The sequence below is a fragment of the Salvia splendens genome, chromosome 12 (assembly GCF_004379255.2).
Source record: "Salvia splendens isolate huo1 chromosome 12, SspV2, whole genome shotgun sequence".
NCBI lineage: Eukaryota > Viridiplantae > Streptophyta > Magnoliopsida > Lamiales > Lamiaceae > Salvia > Salvia splendens.
Genome location: NC_056043.1, coordinates 25,487,039 through 25,507,052, shown reverse-complemented (window position 1 = coordinate 25,507,052; position 20,014 = coordinate 25,487,039). Strand labels below are relative to the sequence as shown.

General features: G+C 35.5%; 2 protein-coding genes across 2 annotated transcripts; one reads left to right on the top strand and one right to left on the bottom strand.

Annotated features, from left to right (window-relative positions):
- Positions 1 to 1,391: 1,391 nt before the first annotated feature.
- Positions 1,392 to 14,260, top strand: LOC121757775 (uncharacterized aarF domain-containing protein kinase At1g71810, chloroplastic-like). Its single transcript, XM_042153265.1, has 22 exons — positions 1,392 to 1,654; positions 5,831 to 5,978; positions 6,228 to 6,272; positions 6,495 to 6,533; positions 6,909 to 7,079; positions 7,211 to 7,363; positions 7,613 to 7,648; positions 7,968 to 8,011; positions 8,498 to 8,588; positions 8,888 to 8,929; positions 9,017 to 9,125; positions 10,853 to 10,967; positions 11,050 to 11,099; positions 11,239 to 11,317; positions 11,572 to 11,622; positions 11,757 to 11,898; positions 12,019 to 12,063; positions 12,717 to 12,818; positions 12,905 to 12,946; positions 13,348 to 13,512; positions 13,637 to 13,741; positions 13,832 to 14,260. The coding sequence occupies exons 1-22, from the start codon at positions 1,392 to 1,394 to the stop codon at positions 14,054 to 14,056; spliced, it is 2,262 nt and encodes a 753-aa protein (XP_042009199.1). The 3' UTR covers positions 14,057 to 14,260.
- Positions 14,261 to 16,799: 2,539 nt separating this feature from the next.
- Positions 16,800 to 19,746, bottom strand: LOC121759197 (NAC domain-containing protein 17-like). The gene is made up of 3 exons (XM_042154696.1): positions 19,391 to 19,746; positions 17,708 to 18,868; positions 16,800 to 17,257 (listed from the first exon to the last, which is right to left on the bottom strand). Exons 1-3 carry the CDS (start codon positions 19,569 to 19,571, stop codon positions 16,908 to 16,910), a joined length of 1,692 nt encoding a protein of 563 aa, XP_042010630.1. The 5' UTR covers positions 19,572 to 19,746; the 3' UTR covers positions 16,800 to 16,907.
- Between the last annotated feature and the right edge of the window lie 268 nt (positions 19,747 to 20,014).

The window sequence follows — 20,014 nt, the reverse complement described above, 5'->3', positions numbered from 1 at the left end:
CCTTGTAGTGTGAATCTTTGGAAGGATTTATAGAGTCAATAGTTCTGTTTTAAAATAATAAATACGTTGATTTAAGTAAAAATTTAAAGACTACATAGATTCGACGTATTAATGACAGCAAACCTTATCAACCATGCCACAACATTAGTAATAATTATTTGCATGAAATTATCAAATAACAATTTAGGAAATATGACGAAACATAAGGAAAGTAATCCTAATTATAATTTAGGAAGGAAAGTAAATAAAAAGAAATAAAGATAATATAGAAGGTAAAAGCGTCAGAAATTTAAAATAAAAGAAAGATTAAATTTAAAAACCTATCCGTCTAATCCCATATGGAAAAATGAAAATAATCCTAAAATTGCTTAGTTTGGATACCAATTTTGCGAATTTTGCAATGTTATGATTCTATGAATAATGTGTTAATTTAAAATAAAGAAGTGGATGAGCTACACAACACGGCTGTTGCGCATCATTCTCGCGTAACCTTTTTTCCTTATTTTTTAGCATCTCTTTCTCATCCAGGTAAGCAAATATCTTTTCTTCTTTTTTTTCCTTTTTTATCTTATTTTCCTCAGCTCTATATATGTACTCTTTCATTCAATTCTTTATACCCTCTTTTTTTACACGATTATTTGCATATTACTCTGTTGAAATTTTGCACTTCCAATGGCGAGGTAATATCTTTTATTCTTATTATCCCATAATCTCATTGCCTTTTTTTATCCAATAGTCCTATATATTACACTATGTTCATTTAATAATAATGAACCTTATGGTTTCAATAATTTAAACAATTGGCGCGCTCCCTATATCTTGTTGAGAAATTTAGATGGTAGATGTTGTGTTATTATATATCTGAGTATTAGTAATTTTTTTCTAATCACTGTAGTAGTAGATGGAATATTATAATTGCAAACGTTTCGGTTAGTTCATGGTCTTAATATTATTGGCTAATTATTTCTATCGTTTTATTTACACACGTTATTTTAAGTTAGTTCATGTTCTATGTCCTTTTATTCAGTTTCATTATATTCAATTTTTTAAATTAGTATTATGCTTAGTAAAAAATCATAAAATTGGTATCTGAATCTACACAATTTTAGTGATTATTTTCCACGTAGTGCTTGACGGATAGGTTTTTAAATTATAATCTTTCTTTTATTTTAATTTTCTTACATTCTTGCTTTTGTCTATTATCTTTATTTCCTTTTATTTAATTTCTTTATATTCAATTTCATTTCCTAAATCAGTTTTATATAGTGTGGTTGATAAGGTTTGATGTCATTAATACATCTAATCCATATTGACTCTATATACACATAGAATCCTTTCGAAGATTCACATTATTAAATACACATTATTAAATACATTACATTAGCATGAATATGAGTGATTTGTTCAGGTGGACGTGGGAAGAGGACAAGCTATTCGAGGATTGCATTCTGGATTATGTTGGTCGATGGGAGGAAATCGCTGCTCGTTTGGGGACAAAATCTGCGGCTGAGGTTGAACGCCACTACGCTCTGTTCTTGAAGGACTTGGAGGCGATGGAAGCCGGGGAGATTGAGTCCCCGGCCTACTTGGAATGCTCCAAATCCGTGAAAAGGAAAATGAGTAAAGCTAGACCTTGGACTGAAGATGAGCACAGGTGAATCGAATAACATAACATTATTGTTTATTAATACCTTTTTAAAAAATAGTCTTTTCTTCATTTTGATTAATCCTTTAAAATTAGTCTTTATCGAATTTTAGCAAGTTTTTTTCTCCAAGGAGGTCAATTTGTGCCCTTTATTACCAATATTATTTTTAGTGAAAGGAGGTAGTAGTATTATTGAATTATTATAGTTTCGTTGTTGTCGTTTTAAGTGTGTGTTTATTATGGGAAAAGGCTATTTCTGGAAGGATTGAAGAAATATGGAAAAGGGGATTGGAAGAGCATATCGAGATTCGAGGTTCGTACAAGAAATCCAACGCAAGTCGCAAGTCATGCCCAAAAGCACTTCAAACGCCAAGATGAGAATGAAAGGAAGAAGAGACGCAACATTTTCTACTCCTCCAATTAATTCTCAGAGCAAGACCATGTTCCGAGTTTTAGGACAACAATATTAGTAGATACTACTGTATAGTATCATCTCTTCATTTCGTTCATAAATTAGCCTCATGACAGCATCTATATATATATATATATTTAAAGACTTGTAGGACAAAAATGATTAAATGTTTAAGGGTTATATATGCACAATAAATATAATGTTTTATGTTCAAGTTAAGATATATGCATTGCTTGCAAGCTGCACAAATCATGCAATTAAAGCATAATGTTGATGAATAAAGCTAGAATCAGATCAAGCTTAATTTCCTCTAACTCTCTTTAATATCACAGTTTAATCAAAATTTCAACTCCATCGTAATTCACAGGGAGATCAAAACTGAAGAAGATGCGTTTTTTAGCTCTCCTCTCCGCAATTGCAACTCTTCGCATCAATAGTTGAGAAAAGTCATAGAATAACCCAAAAAATCTGGCTTTACTTATCAACCATTAATTATTGTGTTTTTTAATACTCCCTTGTTGGACTGACGTGACGGGTATCCCTTACTAGATAATACTTCCTCCTCCATCATAAATATGCCATAAAATTAGATTCAACCCGTACTTTAAAAAATATAAAAAAAAATAAATGAAAAAAATTAATAAAATATGGATCCTATTTTTATATTATTAGTTTTTTACTTTCTCCATCCTATATTACTTGCCCTTTTTATTACGTCGTTAATTTGGACTTAATGTAATAATTAAATTATAGTATTTTAAGTGTAATAAAAGAACACTTGATGCTATAATACTTAATCAACTCTAATATATTAATTATACTATAATTCGTATTTAAAATATAAATAGTGTAAAAATAGTTTGGGACGAGTTGAAATATAAAAGTGAGAGTAACATGAGATAGATAAAATAATAAAATGGAGGGATAAAATTAGTAAAATGTAAAATTCATTATAAATATACTAAAATGTACGTGTTACTAAGAACATCTCTATCGGTGCTCGTCGCAATGAGCAGTCACCGTGCTCGCTGATGTGCTCTTGCCGACGGCACGGACGTGCTTCGGCGCAATACTCCGGCTACCTTTTCCAGCTCAGCTCATCTGAAGCCGAATCACTGAATGAATACAAAATATCCAAAATCGCCGCCATATATGGGAAAATCGGGTTTCTAGGTCACTTGGTCATTAAAATAACGAAAATGTACCCAATTTGTTATCTATTCCATATATGGGAAAAACGCCAATGACAATGGCGTGTCTATAAGTAAAGACGCCAATGGAGTTGGCGTTTCTATAGGTAAAAACGCCAATGGAGTTGGCGTTTTACAAACCGTCGTATTGTAATCGTATTTTCTCCAAATACAGCTAAATTAAAACACGCCAACAAAGTTGGCGTGTTCAATAGTTACAGACGCCTAGGATATTGGCGTTTTTAAGTTTAAAGACGCCTATGGAATTGGCGTTTTTAAGATAAACACGCCAACTATGTTGGCGTGTTTCTGTTGAACCATATTTCCCCCAGATCTCCCCCAAAATCGCGAACCATATTTCCCTCCCCAAAACGCGAAAACCCTCCCCAAGGCGGAAAAATGCGAAAACACTTCCCTTGCTCGGGTCGACCAGGTGGTGGATTTAAGCGTGTGGATTTCGATTTTGGCTCATTCTTCCAAACAATAGTCCTCCCAATCGGTTAGTATATCTAATTTTTGACTCATTCTTCCAAACATTAGTCTACCAATATTTGATGGATTGTTATGATAGTATATATTGAAGTGTATCCAAAATATAATTATTTGATGGATTGGTATGGTATTATATATTGTAGTGTAATTAATAGAAATATTTTGACCAATTGTTATCGTATTATATGTTGTAGTATATCTAATTTTTTACCTATATTTGATAGGTTGTTATGATAGTATATATTGTAGTGTACTTAATAGAAATATTTTTTACCAATATTTGTGTTTTACATTAATGCAGATAGTATGATGTGGTGTGTCAATTTATATTGGGGTGGAAAGATAATTCCCGAACCAGTTATTTCATATGATCCTCCTTTTGCAAAAAGATTCATTATGTTGGATGAAAGTATTTCCTACGATAAGCTTGTGGAAACAATTTGTGAAAGGATGAGGATAAGCATATTTGAAAACAAAGTTCAAATAGTATGGAAACGTCATATATTCTATGGATCTTCAGTCACGTTTATAGGTATTCTACTAGAAGAAGTATGCATGCCACTAATGTTTAGTGAGAGTATGGCTACAGAAGGTCAAATTGAATTGTATGTTGAGTATTCGGCAATTACTCAACAACATAGTCATCATCTCATAAGTTATGATGTTGGTACGTCTACGAGAGGCCAAGAACCATGTTTCGCTGCAACACAAGATTTTGATGTTGGTACGTCTATGAGAGGCCAAGAACCATGTTTCGATACAACACAAGATTTTGATGTTGGAGGCGTGCATTTAGGAGAAAGTGACAATTGTGATGTGGTTGAGGCCATAATTGGTCCTGATAAAGCCGACTTTCTTGATCCACAATCACCTTATGATTCTGAAGATGTTGACCCGGATAGTACAGACTCAGATGGTGCTTCGTCGGATGATGACCTATTTGTTGCTTCAAGACCATCCATTCCGGTTGGAGCGTTTTACCTAAAAAACGCCAACATTGTTGGCGGGTTTCCAGAAACGCCAATCAGACTGGCGAGTCATTACAGAACGTTGCATTGCAATCTGTGAAACATTGAGCAAAATTACTCCAACTATAAAACGCCACCGTAACTGGCGTTTTACCTAAAAACGCCAACCGTGTTGGCGGGTTTCCAGAAACGCCAATCAGATTGGCGAGTCATTACATAACGTTGCGTTGCAATCTGAGAAACATTGAGCAAAATTACTCCAATTATGAAACGCCAACGTGACTGGCGTTTTACCTAAAAACACCCATGAAACTGGCGTCTTTGGTCAGATGGCTTGCAGTTGCAAGCTTCCTTTTTTTTCTTCCATATAAACATCCTCTTCTTGAGGATGTATCAAATTATCAATATAACTAATTTTAAAAAGAAGATGTATCAAATTACCAATATAAAGAGTTCAACTCAAAGAAAAAATACGAATATCAATTGCACATCAAATACAAATAGTTGGGGTTTAGTTTAATCGTCTCGCCGTTTCCGCATAAACAGGCCCCGTATCCCCTTCCCAATTATGGATGTAGATCATTCTGCATAAACATGCCGACTGATGTAAAAGATAAGCCTAATAACCGAAAAAAATATACAAATTTAGGGAAGAATAGCACCGACTGATGAATGGAGGGCGAAATCACGGAGAGAAGGGCGAATTCCCGACGAGAAGGCTCTGCTTTGGAGAAAATCGCGAAGTGTGTGGTATGAGTTTTTCGCGATTTGGGGGAGCCTCGACTGGTATATCATTCTGCATAAACACGCCGAACATGTTGGCGTTTTTCACTTGGAAAACGCCATCCGTGATGGCGTCTTTATATTAACACGCCGGTCGTGTTGGCATTTCTTTCATAACAACACGTCAATCCCAAACGTGTTTTCAGATTAAACACGCCAACCAAATTGGGGTGTTTTTACATATCTGTATTTGGAGAAAATACGAGTAAAATTCTACGGCATAGTAAAACACCAACTCCATTGGCGTTTTTACTTATAGACACGCCATTGTCATTGGCGTTTTTCCCATATATGGAATAGATAATAAATTGGGTACATTTTCGTTATTTTAATGGCCAAGTGACCTAGAAACCCGATTTTCCGCCATATATCAGAAGAAGCCTCTGATTCTCCTCCGCCGCTTGCTGCAGACCGCTACCACTCTCGGCCGCTGGTTCGCCCTCCGCTATTATGATCGTATCACCGAGCGTGCGGACGTCATGTTCGAGGTTTCTGATTTTATGTTTGGACGGTGATTTTCGAATGCGTGAAACGGATAGTTGAATTCATTTTCACTACTCGTTAATTGTTAGTTTTTGTTGTTGCCTTGTATTTTTGCTTTTGGTGTATTCACTTTCTATTGGAACACTAACTGAATCTGTTTTCGCTACATTTGTGCAACTCATCAGTTGATAAAATGTGAGCATTCTTTTAGTGTTAGCACTTATTCAGTGTCTCTTGGTTTTTCTGGATTGTAGGTCAGAGCTGCTGAATTGAGGAAGATATTAGTACAACTTGGCCCGGTATATGTTCCTCGGAATTCTATTGTTGTAAATTTTATACTTACTAGCAAAATGCATGGAAGTCTGGTACTCACTGAATAATTTTTGGACTGCTATAAGATGAGGAACAGAAACCTTCCATATTAATTTCCAGTTTTGGAAGTCCATTTTCATTTCCTTTTTGATGATGCATCGGATTTATGTGGCTAGTTATCTAACATGCAACCTTGCCCTTTTGTGTAGGCTTATATCAAGATAGCTCAGGCCATTTCGTCTCGACCAGTAAGTTCTGTGTGCTTTAAATAGTTAACTTTGTTATCCTATATGAATTGTGACTCATGTATTTGCACTGGATCTTTTGTTTCTTAATAGATTTACAATTTTCCCATTATCTCTTGAATGTGAATATTTTTGAAGCTTAAAATTTCAAACATGGTACCTAAATTTCTTCAGGTTTTAATATAAGAAAAGCATAAATAAGTCAGTATTTAATCAATTTACATTCTACCATTCATAAAGGCTCCTACCAATTTCTAGATTGAAGTTCTTGTGCTGCTAAATGGAGCTCTACTAACTAGTAGATTGCTACTATCATTGCCTTACTTGAGAGTGATTATTAGGCATCTACAACTTCCTATGACTATCGCTTTCTTACAGGATTTGATACCTCCCACATATTTGGATGAGCTTTCACTCTTACAAGATCGAATTACACCATTTTCCACAGCAGTTGCATTTGATATAATAGAACAAGAACTTGGATTACCAATAGATGTACTATTTTCAGAAATCTCCCCTGAGCCTGTGGCAGCAGCATCACTTGGACAGGTCTTCAACTTATGATCAGAATAATTTATAACACTATATCCTATTTATTTACTTATGTAAAACGCATCACAATATTAAAGTTTGAGGTCAACTGATATTTTCCAAAAAATAATTTTGATACTTGGGAGAAGGTTTATCAAGCTAGGCTGCAATCAAGTGGGAAGGTTGTTGCCATAAAAGTGCAGAGGCCTGGAGTTAGAGCTGCAATCTCATTGGACATACTGATCTTGCGTTTCTTGGCAGGGGTTATAAAGAGAGTAGGAAGATTTAACACAGACCTTCAGGTAATATGGAATTAATCTTATCTCCAACACATTTCTCAAATCTGATTTACAGAGCACAATTTATGTCACTAGAACACGATAATTCCTTATCTTATCATCTTATAGTTTAGCTTAAGACGCCAGCTTATTTAAGGACTTCAAAAGGTTCAGTGACTGAGAAATTTGCATCTAGTATATCATATATCTCCTTTTTGATCGTATACCTTTCTGTGGATTATATCTAATTAATACCTGATAACCATTTTGCAGGCAGTGGTTGACGAATGGGCAACAAGCCTTTTCCGGGTATTCTACTTTTTTTCACTTCTTCACTGAATTTTGAGTCTCAGTATATGCTGCAGTCCAAAAGGAACTTCCTTGGCTATTGCACATGTCGGCTTGGTAGAACTTAATATTGCACAACCATAGAGAAAAAATCAACCTTATTGGCTGTTTTGCTGTATTGGTTGAGATTATCTCTAGAAATACAGTCATTATTTTGACGTTTGATTATTGATTTTAGTTGATAACACCTTTTTTTTGTTGGTTGATGCTCTCTTGACATTCTAGTCAACACTTCTTCTTAGAGCTTGATATTGAATACAGGTAATCGAATTGAATGCAGGAGATGGATTACATCCAAGAAGCAAAAAATGGAATAAAATTTAGGCAAGTCAGATTCTTTTGTTACTATACCAGCACGTTAAGTTAGCTTCCAGTGGCACAGGTCTGTCTTGTAGACTGTAGTTTGGACTGGCAATGTTTGATTTCTAAAAGAGATCCTTTTGTTCAATGAGAATTTTTAATGATTGATGGAAGCTATCAAAATTAGCACTCATTTCAATATAAGTAGTCCTTGAACTTCTGTTAGTTCTATTGGCAACTAGTTTACTGAGTCGAAGGAGTCAAGGAACATGATTCTTCTGCTCACCTAGCAGACAAAGCTCTATGTCTTAATGAATTTTCTGAGATCCATTTACTGCACATATCTGTAGAAGATATGTGATGATAAGTTGATAATTTTGTTATGATCCATAATCTGCATGCTTGTTGATTCCATTGATTTGTTCAAACAATATTTTCATTTATTCTACTCTTCTGTGAAATCAGAAGGCTAGTTTCCAGAAGGATTTCTAATATTTACTACTTGATCAGACAGTTATACGGCAGCATAAATGATGTTGTGGTTCCTGAAATGAATGTTGAGCAAACAACTGGCAGGGTTCTTACCATGGAATGGGTTGAGGTAATTTCTGTCTTCTGTTTATGTAAATATGAATTTTAATCTGTTTATTGATCGGGTTATTGCATGCATTCGGCATCTGCAAAGGACTTTCTTCATTCTACTTCCAAGTATACTCATCAATTTATTGACATGGTATCAGGAACTTCGCCTATGAAGTTTTCCTCTATATATCAGTTTTTGTGGTATGCAGTATAAGGAAGTGTTCAATCAAATCAATGATCAGAGTGATATTTTATGATTCTAAATGTTGTCCTTTTTTATGAAAAAGTCATGTTTATGGATCATCTTGCATCATGCAGGGTCAAAAGCTAGCGGAAGTGAAGGATCTTTACATGATTCAGGTCTATTCTTGAAACTAGTTGCAGTATGCTCTGCTATTTATCTGAATAGACTTCTGTACAACCAGTTACTTTATTGATGACCAACAGGTGGGGGTCTATTGTTCATTCAATCAACTTCTTGAGTTTGGGTTTTATCACGCTGATCCGCATCCTGGAAACCTGCTTCGCACATATGATGGGAAACTAGCCTACCTAGGTACTCCCTCCGTCCCATTCAAGATGGTCATCTTTCCTTTTTTTGTTTGTCCCAATCAAGATGAGCACTTTCTACTTTTGGAATAAACCCTCTCTCTCCTCTCTCCTCTCTCCTCACTAAAATATTCAACTACTTTTTTCTCTCTAATTTACTTCACTCAATAACTCCACCTAAAATCCTGTGTCACTCAAGAATGTGGTCATCTTGAGTGGGACAGAGGGAGTACTTTTATGCACAGTATTTACATGCTTATGCATAATAAAAAGAGGAGTTGCAACTTAATATGAAGATGATGGGTAGCAAACTTGCTGTTAAATCTCTAAATATTGTCCCACAGATGATCCTATCTCATCTATATAAGAGTGGTAACCCTCCCCCTTATGAGGTCTTTTAAGGGGGTGAGTGACCAATATCTAATACTCCCTCCGTCCACGAAAAATATGGCACATTTGCCATTTTTGGTTGTCCACGAAAAATGGGGCACATTCAAAAAAGAAAAGTTTTTAACAACTTCTCCCCTACTTTTTTCCCTTCTCTCTTACTAATAATATGGACCCCACATTACACTAACACCACTTCTCTCTTACTTTTTTCTCTTCTCTCTTACTTTACCAATTCTACATTAAAACCCATGCCATTCACAAAGTGCCCTATTTTTCGTGGACGGAGGGAGTACTTGCAATAGTGAAAATTAGTTGTCAGAATTTAGAAGCCCCTCTTCTCTATGATGGATATCTAGAATGCAGAAATATATCATTATACTTAAACATATCCAGCTCATAAGTTGAATTCATTTCATCGTGTACGTCTTTACAACTTGCACTGACCAAATACATGCTCAGGAAAAATTCCCATGACCTGTTGTTTTAAATCTATACACCAAACTCATTTTCAGTTGGATAAAGTGACTGCCTAGAGATTCGAGGGGCGCTAATTGATAATGCCTAAAATCTGTAATTACTACTTACTGGTGAAGCTCCCTGCACATTTTTCTATCAGGATGATAATAAATGATATAGATAATAACTTCTTATGTTGGATCCTTGACTTCTTTAAAAATGATTGCGTATAATTGTCCATGACTAACTTGAAGTAGTTTATTTCTCCTAAATTATTTCCAACAAAAAAGATGTAGTCCCTAGATGGACTCCGCTGAAGTTTAATCAGAATTTGGGAGTCCAAAAGATTTATCACTTAAAGAACATAAATGCGAGATATCTTATGCTCCCTCCGTCCCACACTCCCACTAAAGTGACTTATTTTCCTACTATGGATGTCCCGCTTAAAGTGACACATTTCCTAAAATGGAAACATCATCATCTCTACTTTATTCTCTCTCCACTCTACTCACAAAACTACACTACATAAAATCACGTGCCGAAAAGAAAATGCTTCGTTTTATGCGGGACGGAGGGAGTATATTACTTAAAGGATTTTTGAAGCAATCAACAGTCAAAGATAAAAAGAAGAGACTACTGGTATCAATCAATGCTAAGGCCTAGGACTGCTAAAATTCTATTTTTAAGAGAATATAATTTCTGAAGCAATATTGTTCTTTTAAACAAGGTTTTTTTGAGGAGCTCACCAGAAAACAACTATGTTTTGAATGTGGCAGTCTGATAGGTTATGTCTTCTTATAGTCTTTGAGCCTACTATATTAGGGTATGTAGTTGCATTTCAGTTCCATAGCATTCATTAGTTTCTGAAAGATTTAACTTACTCCTCAGACTTTGGAATGATGGGTGAATTCAAAGAAGAACTTCGTGATGGCTTTATTGAAGCCTGTCTCCACCTTGTTAACCGTGATTACGATACTCTTGCAGTAGACTTTGTAACTCTTGGGTACTTTGACTATCCTGGTTCGCATTAAGTAGCTACTTTGCTTCTTATTGAGTATATTGATGACCAAAACTTAATTCGACAGGCTTCTTCCACCAACAGCTGACAAGGAAGAAGTTACAAAAGCATTAACAGGTCCTCTTTGGCCCCAAGATGTAGTATACTTGCTACTGTAGTGCTTTGTGTTAAAATCAGTGCCTTTCTTCTAGTTCTTTTCTCATTATTCTTCGGCTACTGTTTCAGTTCCTGTGATGTGAAATGAAATGATATGTAGGTGTCTTTCGAGGTGCTGTTGACAAAGGAGTTCGCAACATAAGCTTTGGGGATCTTCTTGGAGATTTGGGATTCGCCATGTATTAGTTCCCTTACATCTTCACCTTCTACTGAATATTTCCATTTTTGTTTGTTTCCGACTCCATGAAAATTGATAATGCCTTCTTGGCCAACTTCTTTAGAATTGTGATTATAATTGCTGGTGACTGGATACAAAAGTACTTATGCACGCCAGCATACTGAATAACCTTATTTAAAGATTTGATTAGTCTTTTTCATGTTTTTGGAGTATATTCTATTTTATCATATTGTGTGTTCTCTGTTATGGGTGCAGGTACAAGTACAAGTTCAGGATTCCATCTTATTTTTCGCTTGTCATTAGAAGGTGGCTTTGTATATTTTCTCTGTTGTTAAATTTTGATTCCGTGAATGTAAAAAACTGTTTCAAGATAACTATATTTCTTCTAGTCATCTGGATTCAACTTAATGCTTTCTGTTTCAACATTTTGGGTGCTCCAGCCTGGCTGTTTTAGAAGGAATTGCCATCAGCTCTGATCCAGATTACAAAGTTCTGGGCAATACTTACCCTTGGATTGCCAGAAAAGTGCTTACTGGAAGCTCAGCAAAATTGAATTCTTCATTGCAAGCTCTTCTTTACAAGGTATACTGACTGCTGGAAGGATGATATTCAGTCTTTCAGAGCTCGTTACTAACTACTTTGTGTGAGCTGGAAGTCATTGTTGATCAATTCAAGATACTGACTTAAAGTTTTTCTAACTAGGATGGTGTGTTCAGAATTGATCGACTGGAGTCTCTCTTATCAGAGGTGAGATAACATGTCTTTATTATTTTACTCGTCATGTATCTCTTCTCTTCACTATGTCCTTTGTTTTAACAAGAAATCCATTAGAAGTGAATTTATATTGCACCCTTCTGCCTCGTTTATGCGTAAGATAGTCTGTTCTACCCTTATTTTGTTATTTATAATTTTTGTGTTTGGATACTAGTAATTCAGTATTTATAGAACCACTCGACAAGTTTTGGAGATCCATTTAAGATAATATTTGAGAATTTGCAGTCGGCTTCATGGTCAATCAGTAATCAATATAAGCAATATAAGCATACATCATTTGCTTTGGTTTCTTTCAGTTAGCACCAAGCCACTCATAGCTCATCAGAGACCTATATCGCTTGGGGATTGTCTCTCAGTTACCTCAGTTCCAATACTCTCATAGGACAGTGCTCAAACTTAATAATTCCCACACTAAAAAAATGCAGTCTGTATGCAAATTTGATAAAGCATCAATCTTGTAATGATCAAAATGTTTTAAGCTGTATAGTTTCGGGTAGTCATAGTATTTGTGCGTTTGAAACCCAATATGATAAATTCCTTGGGAACTAGTAAACTGTCTCTCAGTCAATCACCGAGTGAGTTTACTGGTTGACAATTTCTGATCAAAGATTTTCTTTGAGACACAGTCATTGCGTGCCAGGACAGAAAGAGCTTTGGTTGAAGAACAGGCAAAAGACAACTCTAAGAAGATGATCAAGCAAGTTTTTTCCTTTACTTTGGATGAGACGGTAATTCTAACTTCTACCTTCTTGTTATTAGCAAAATGTAGAAAGTAGATTATATGAACTCTAAGCTCCATTCCATTTATATGCAGGGAGCATTCGTGAGAGAAATACTTCTTGACGAGTTTGCTAAGGTTAGATCTTGAGACATCTTCCTGAATTGCTCTTGCGCTGGACTTCATAGATGTATTTTCATGTCATGATATTGAAAATCCATTAATGTTAGTTTTTGAATTAAGTACACTTTTCAAAGAAATCAAAGTCCACAGAATAGGGAAGGTTTCCATTATTCACCGACAACCCTTCTTTATGAGGTTTATGAGGTTAAATTTGCATGTGCATGCCAACTTTTTCATTGTAACCTGTTTTGTTTGAGTCAGGATAACTTGATCGTTTTAGCAAACCATAGAGAATTTTTTATGTTAAGATATACCGTTTTTGCTCTCAGTTCTGTTGCTTTGTATGTTCGTACTAACTTTTTAAGGGCTATCTTTTTTATGCGACTCACAACTTGTTTATAACTGCGATCACACAGGGCTTGGATGCACTTGGATTAGCGACCTTGGACTCACTTAGGGGAAACCTACCCTTCAGGCCAAGTTCGACCTCCATGACTGATGAAGATATCAACAATCTGCAAACACTGAGACGCCTTACACTATTAATTTCAGAGCTTCAACAAACTGAAACTTCTGCAGTGGTTTGTCTCAAAGACTCCTTTTGCTTTCTCGGTCCAAGGATACTAGTTGTGGTTTAACTATGAATATAAAAAATACATAACTGGCAATAAATAAACTCTATGAATTGCTGAATTCTCATGGCAGGGAGTCAACATCCAGAAACAACCCTCAGATGGAGTCGCACTGCTCCCTTATGGATCGAAATCTGCTCAGGAAATGCTGCCAGTTCTTTTCTCTGCAATTTCTGAGGTAGGACTCATGCATCAAATATATTCTCAACTAGGTTTTAGCTAGGGGCCTTTCATATTTTTTTCTCACACAGATGATACTTTTTAACAGCAGATTAGAGAATTGGTGCTTTTGCATCTAGGCTGGATGGTTCTCCAATGTTTACTTTTTAACAGCATTCGAGTATTCTTTCTTGCTAATTTCGTCTCACTCTTCTTTATAAACTCTCCCACAAGATTCACAACAGCAATTGCTAAGACTGCCAGCAGATCTTGCTGGAAAACTAGTCTCGCGCATTGCTGCCAGGACGTTAAAACGTGCATTCCTATAAACTGAATGTCAAAGTTGTGGTGGGTTTTGTGTGTGTTTCACATCAGCTACTACCTGCCTTGTGATGAGATGGAGAGAAGCACACAACTCAACTGGAAAAACACACAATAGCAATTGGTCTTGATTCCCTTGTCTTGTGTGTAATTAATTGGCCACTTGTTATTCACTCAAATCTTTTTCTTTAATGGATTCATCCTGCTATGGTGCAAATGATATTTTGGGGAAGCGTAGATTTTCATAGTTCAAACAATTTAATGCAGAATTATTGATGTAAAGTGGGATATCTGTGGTGGTCTAAATATTTGTGTTAAGGTAGCATGCAAAAGTAGAAATTTGCAGTGTTCCAATCAAAATATCATATTACTAAAATTGTACTAACAATCATATTACTAACTATTTTCGTTTCCGAAGAATCCGGACCACGAATACAGTTGTTCCTCACGAAGAAAACAAAAGCATAAAAGGAATTGAAGAAGTAAAGTCTAAATTTGATGATTGATTTTTAAATTGCGAAATACCAAATTTCATTTGAATCTTCAAGAGACGTGTAGTGTATATGAAATATTTATTGTCCATGATCATATATCGAAGGAAAACAAACCATATACGTACTACATCAAAATTCATTTTGCTTCGTAGCTCTTGCCTCAGCGTTTATGTTTTCAGCCAATTCTATTAAAACACCTGACTCAACGTGCTCCTAAACTTATTAAAAAACACTTGACTTAATGAAGCTAAACCCTAACAAGTTATATTTTATTATAACGTAAAAATTATTACTCATACAAACTAAATTAGTAAAATGTGAAACCTATCAATGACTAGAGATATTAATCAAACTAGTCCATTAACTTTTTAGTCAACACTACTTCAACCGGGGCTAATTGAATTTAAATTTTATCAGCTCAGAAATTTTAAAACACCTTAACTTTCAAGTTTCGACCTAGCTCAATGAACTAATCTTGCTAACTATCAATGTATATACTTAATTTTTAATCTTAAGGATCTTATATTTTTCATATACAAATATATCCTGAAGTTAAAACATATAGTAAATGATATGACCAGCATAAACTTCAAACTAGACATTTAAAAAAAATCAAGATTACATAACATAAAACTAATAATGAATCATTCAACAATAAATTGGTCTTGAATCAAATTATCTCATACTGAATTTAATCACTTGAATAACATTTTTCTTCTACATCGACAATATTTGGAACTTCAACTTGATGCTTGTAGCTCGTATTCTTCAATAACATTCTTCTTCTACATCGATAACATTTGGAACGTCAACTTGATGCTTGTAGCTTGTATCCTTTAGATTCTTTACCATCTACAAAAATAGAATTAAACTTTAATATACTCATTTTGTCTCATTCTAATTAACACTATATATGTTTTAGTTCAAAACGTGTGCAACAATATTAAACGAAGATTCTAATATAGGAATGCTAAGCAGATCACACTCCTACCAAATTCTCCAAAATAATATGCATGATATCTCCAATGCTTGATAAAAAAAAAACTTACTTATATTTATAGAATGTCAAATATTTAATTGAAGAAATTTTAAAATATACATATTAAAAAACGATTAACTACTACTAGTATAATTGATATCAGATCAAAATAACACTTGACAAATTTGGAGTTGTTGTTGAATGATTTAGTTGATCTAGACATATTAAAAACCCTAATTTAAGTTTTATATAATTAAAACAAAATATAAACTCATTTTAATAAATTTAAAAGATATTATGAAATTCAAAATATTTCTTACAGTAAACTTAAATTTTCCAATTCATTTATCTATTATATTAGTAAAAAATTTAATACGTGCACATTACATATAAATTGAAGGATTCCAACCAATTGTCAAAAAATCAAAAGAATAGAATATAGATACGCCTCGGGGCAGCTCACCAGGTTTTTGGATCATCCCACGTTGGAATTCAAGTTAATCGAACTAAAATTTTATTGGGTTGGAAATTTTCTAAGTCTAACCCTTTTAATTTAGCGTATGCAAATTTTGAACCTAACTAATTCCCTATCAATAACTACTCACACTCATCCTCACAATAAGAGTTACATTTTATCATTTCAATCCGTCCCACCATAAGAATCACATTTCACTTTTACCATAAATGATAAGTAGGTCTCGCATTCCACTCACTCACTCCACTCACATTCTATTATAAACCAATGTAAAAAAAATAGACTCAACATTCCATCAACTTTTTCAACCAACTATTTTTTACATTTTTTAAAACACATGTCCACATTAAATGCGACTCCTATTGTGGGACATAGTGAGTACTGTAATTAAAATAATTAAAAAAAGAATTTAACTTATACAAAATTTCATACCAACGTAACAAAATAACCAATCTTGACTGAATACCATTATTATTAATTAAAAGGGAAATGGCAGGAAATTAACTCAAAATCTATGCGAGATGTGCAATATATCATTTAAATGTCTGTAAATGAACAAAAGATGCCAAAGATGAAATAACTACATTTATGTGTGCAACTTGAAAACTATCTCAAACTCTAAATGAAGTGCATTATATCATTAAAGATGCTCGATATCCAACTAAGCATTCCCATACACGAATATGAATGAAACTATAAATGTTTTGAGATCATAATTACTATGCGACACCAAATTTATAAAATGAAATCTGCCTGCCTCTCCCTCTATATGTTGATTTTAGATAGAGTAATTGCAAAGAATGCTATATTGGAACTCAAAACTGCCTTCATATTTCCAATGATGATCCGGCAAGGCACCGGACTAAAAACTCCCTATTAGTAACATATACACATAATAGTGTTATCCATCAATCAGTTAGGTTATAATCACCATCCATAGGATAGCACACATCAATCCTAACAAAGACAGAAAGACAGGACCAGTTCTAGATTTGCCAGATTTTGCCATGGCATTACCTGCAGCTACATTTAAGTTCCTGCCATTCATTCTTACTTTACTGAAGCTAGACATGCGTTCGAAGGCCTTATTTACCAAAGCACATTCAGAAGCTGAAGCAGGACTTGTTGGTATAGACTCCACAAAGGACCAGAGAGCAGAGGAGAACAATGAGTCTGTACCACCATCATCCTGTTTGCCTCTTCCATTTTGATCTGCTCCCGCAGAATGATTTACGGAACCATAATTTGGATTTTGATGTAAAACACCTAAACATGCCAAAATCCTTTACTATTAGTATACAATCTAAACACAAAAAGAGCTCTTGAAACTGGCTCAAACTCCCCCACTTTCCACTTGGGCATAATTTGGAGTTTTCACCATCTTGAAGATGACATGGTCTTCCCATACCATCCATCTGACCAAGAGCTCATTTTTAGATTAAGTAGAATAAAAGAGTGAACAATAGGAAGTAGTGACAAAATACACAAAGCCATAGATGTTTTTCAAGCAGCTTAATGAACATATAATTCCTCTGTAGCAGCACATAATGAATAGTAATAGATGCATTTAGAGAAGATAAAAATGTAGATGCATTTAGAGAAGATAAAAATGTATAGTCATAGACATTTCTGTAGCAGATCAAAATGTATAAAGCCATCGATGCTTCTGTAGCTGCTCAAAAATTGCTTCAGTAGGGATTCCACGAATATCATTACCTGAAGTCGACGGAGGAGCGAATCCCTGATTTGTGTGCGCCTCGGTTACAACACTGCAACTTTGGTCGTCAGCGCTCATCTGATAGCTGATTCCATCGTGATTGTTAAATTGTTGCTGCAGCATGCAGCTTGTAGTGTTCTCGACGTTGTTCACACAAGAGCTTGAGATTGGATCAATTGCTCCATTTCCAAAGTTATTATTCATGTCTGGTTGAGATGTCTGTCCCAACTCAACAGACCCCTCATAACAAAGGAACAGGGGTACATCTTGCAACAGTTCGAGCTCGAGCAGACAGTCAAAATCATCAATTGAAAGATTATCCGAATCATTAACAAGTTCACTAGGGTTATGTGCAGTTGTATCTGGGCCCAAATCATTCAATTCAAGAAAATCTCCGAGAAAGGACTCATCAATGAATTGAGAATTTGGCACATTAGCAACTGGGGCAGAAGAGGCCTCCGGTGCATCGGTAGTCAGGAACTGAGATGCACCCGACTGTGTGAGGTGAAAACTATTATCTACAATAGGTTGCTGAACAAATGGCTGGGGAGCTGCGAAAGAAATGTCCTCACTGGCAAACTGCTCCAGATTATACTGATGATCAACGACTGGTGGCTGAACAGGGAGGGGCTCATCTACAATTTGGTTCATGACTTCCTCGAGATAATCAAATGAGGATAGGCCTTGAAAATCAACTACTTTACTACTATTGATAGGTGTGATCTCGTTCACTGGCTTTTGTAGAATTTCCTTCTCAATTGCAGATGGTACTTCAACTTTGTCATCAGCCCAGTCCTCCTCCCTAAACGGTGCGCCATATTGCTCGCCATTTTTGGGACCAAGCCCACTTTTTTTGTAGACCTTGTACAGCACATAGTACTCCATAGCAGCCTGGCATCTTTTCAGCTCTTCTTCAGTCATGGTGTATTCATGCATCACCCAGTCGGTGCGCTCTCCTTTAGGCGCATGGCCTCTATAGAATACCAGAGTCCTCTTTAAACCAACAGCATGATCCCCACGTGAGATGACACGGACCTTCCCTGTTGCTTTCCAAAACCCATGCATTGTTGCCCTATTGGACCTTGCTCCATTTGGGTATTTCCTATCTCTTGGACTGAAGAAGAACCATTGCCGATCACCTGTTTTCAATTTTGAAAGCCCTGCATTACAGACATGTCAGAAGTCAGTAGGAAGCACAATAACGAATTTTCCGAAACAGAACTAAAAATCAGAAATTTACTACACCCTCCGTCCAAAAAAAATAGTCTCATGTTTCCATTTACTACTGCCCTAATTTACCAGCATTTTATCTTTTTCTCTTACTTTACCAATTTCACAATAAAACACACGTCATCCACTGGTGGGTGGGGGGAGATTATCTTTGGTGGGTGGGGGAGTATCACAGATTACAATCACACATAAAACATATATAGATTCCAATTCACAACCTTTTAGTAGTGATTACAACTTCCTACATACACAAAATGACCTTCACAAAATGCAATACGAAAACAAACTAATCCACATAGACCGTTGACTTGTCTCCAATCATAATAACAAGAAATCTAAACCCGCAACAAACAGAACATTCAAGAACAATTGATATAAATATCTGAGAAAATCAAACATAACAAGCCATGGTCAAAAGAAATGATAATCGAACGGTGAACGATGAAACATACCAGGCAACTCCTCGGGCTCCCACTTGTATACATCGGTCTCAGCGATGACGTCGAGAAGATGGCGCTGGCCGCAGATCTTCCGCTTGAGATAGTAAAGCACGAGCTCCTCATCAGTGGGGTGGAATCGGAATCCCGGTGGGAAAACATTCCCCTCGCCCGAAATATCCGAATTCACGATCATATTTCCACCGATTAATCCGGATTTTTCACTGTGTGTCGGAGATTGAGAAAGAGGAGTGGTGGAGAAGGAAACGAGATTAATCTACAGAGGGGAGAGAATTTTCTTGGAAACTTGTGCTAACGAATATTTGATATGCTGCGAGCGAAGTACACTGTCACTACTGTGGGGATTCAGTTGACAAGAGATTTCCTTTGGCACATTTCGTATTTGAATAGGATATTCCTCTGGTCAAATTGGACTGCTACGTTCTTAATTTAGACCCAACAAATATTTTTTATAAGAATACAATATTTAAAGTTATTTAATTAAAATTTAAAATTTAAAAATGGATCAACTTTTATTTATGAGTGAACTGCACCAAAGGGTCCTGACTTTTCGCCTTGTAACATAAGAGGCCCCTAACTTTTAAAAATACCACCACAGGGATCTGACAAAACATATAA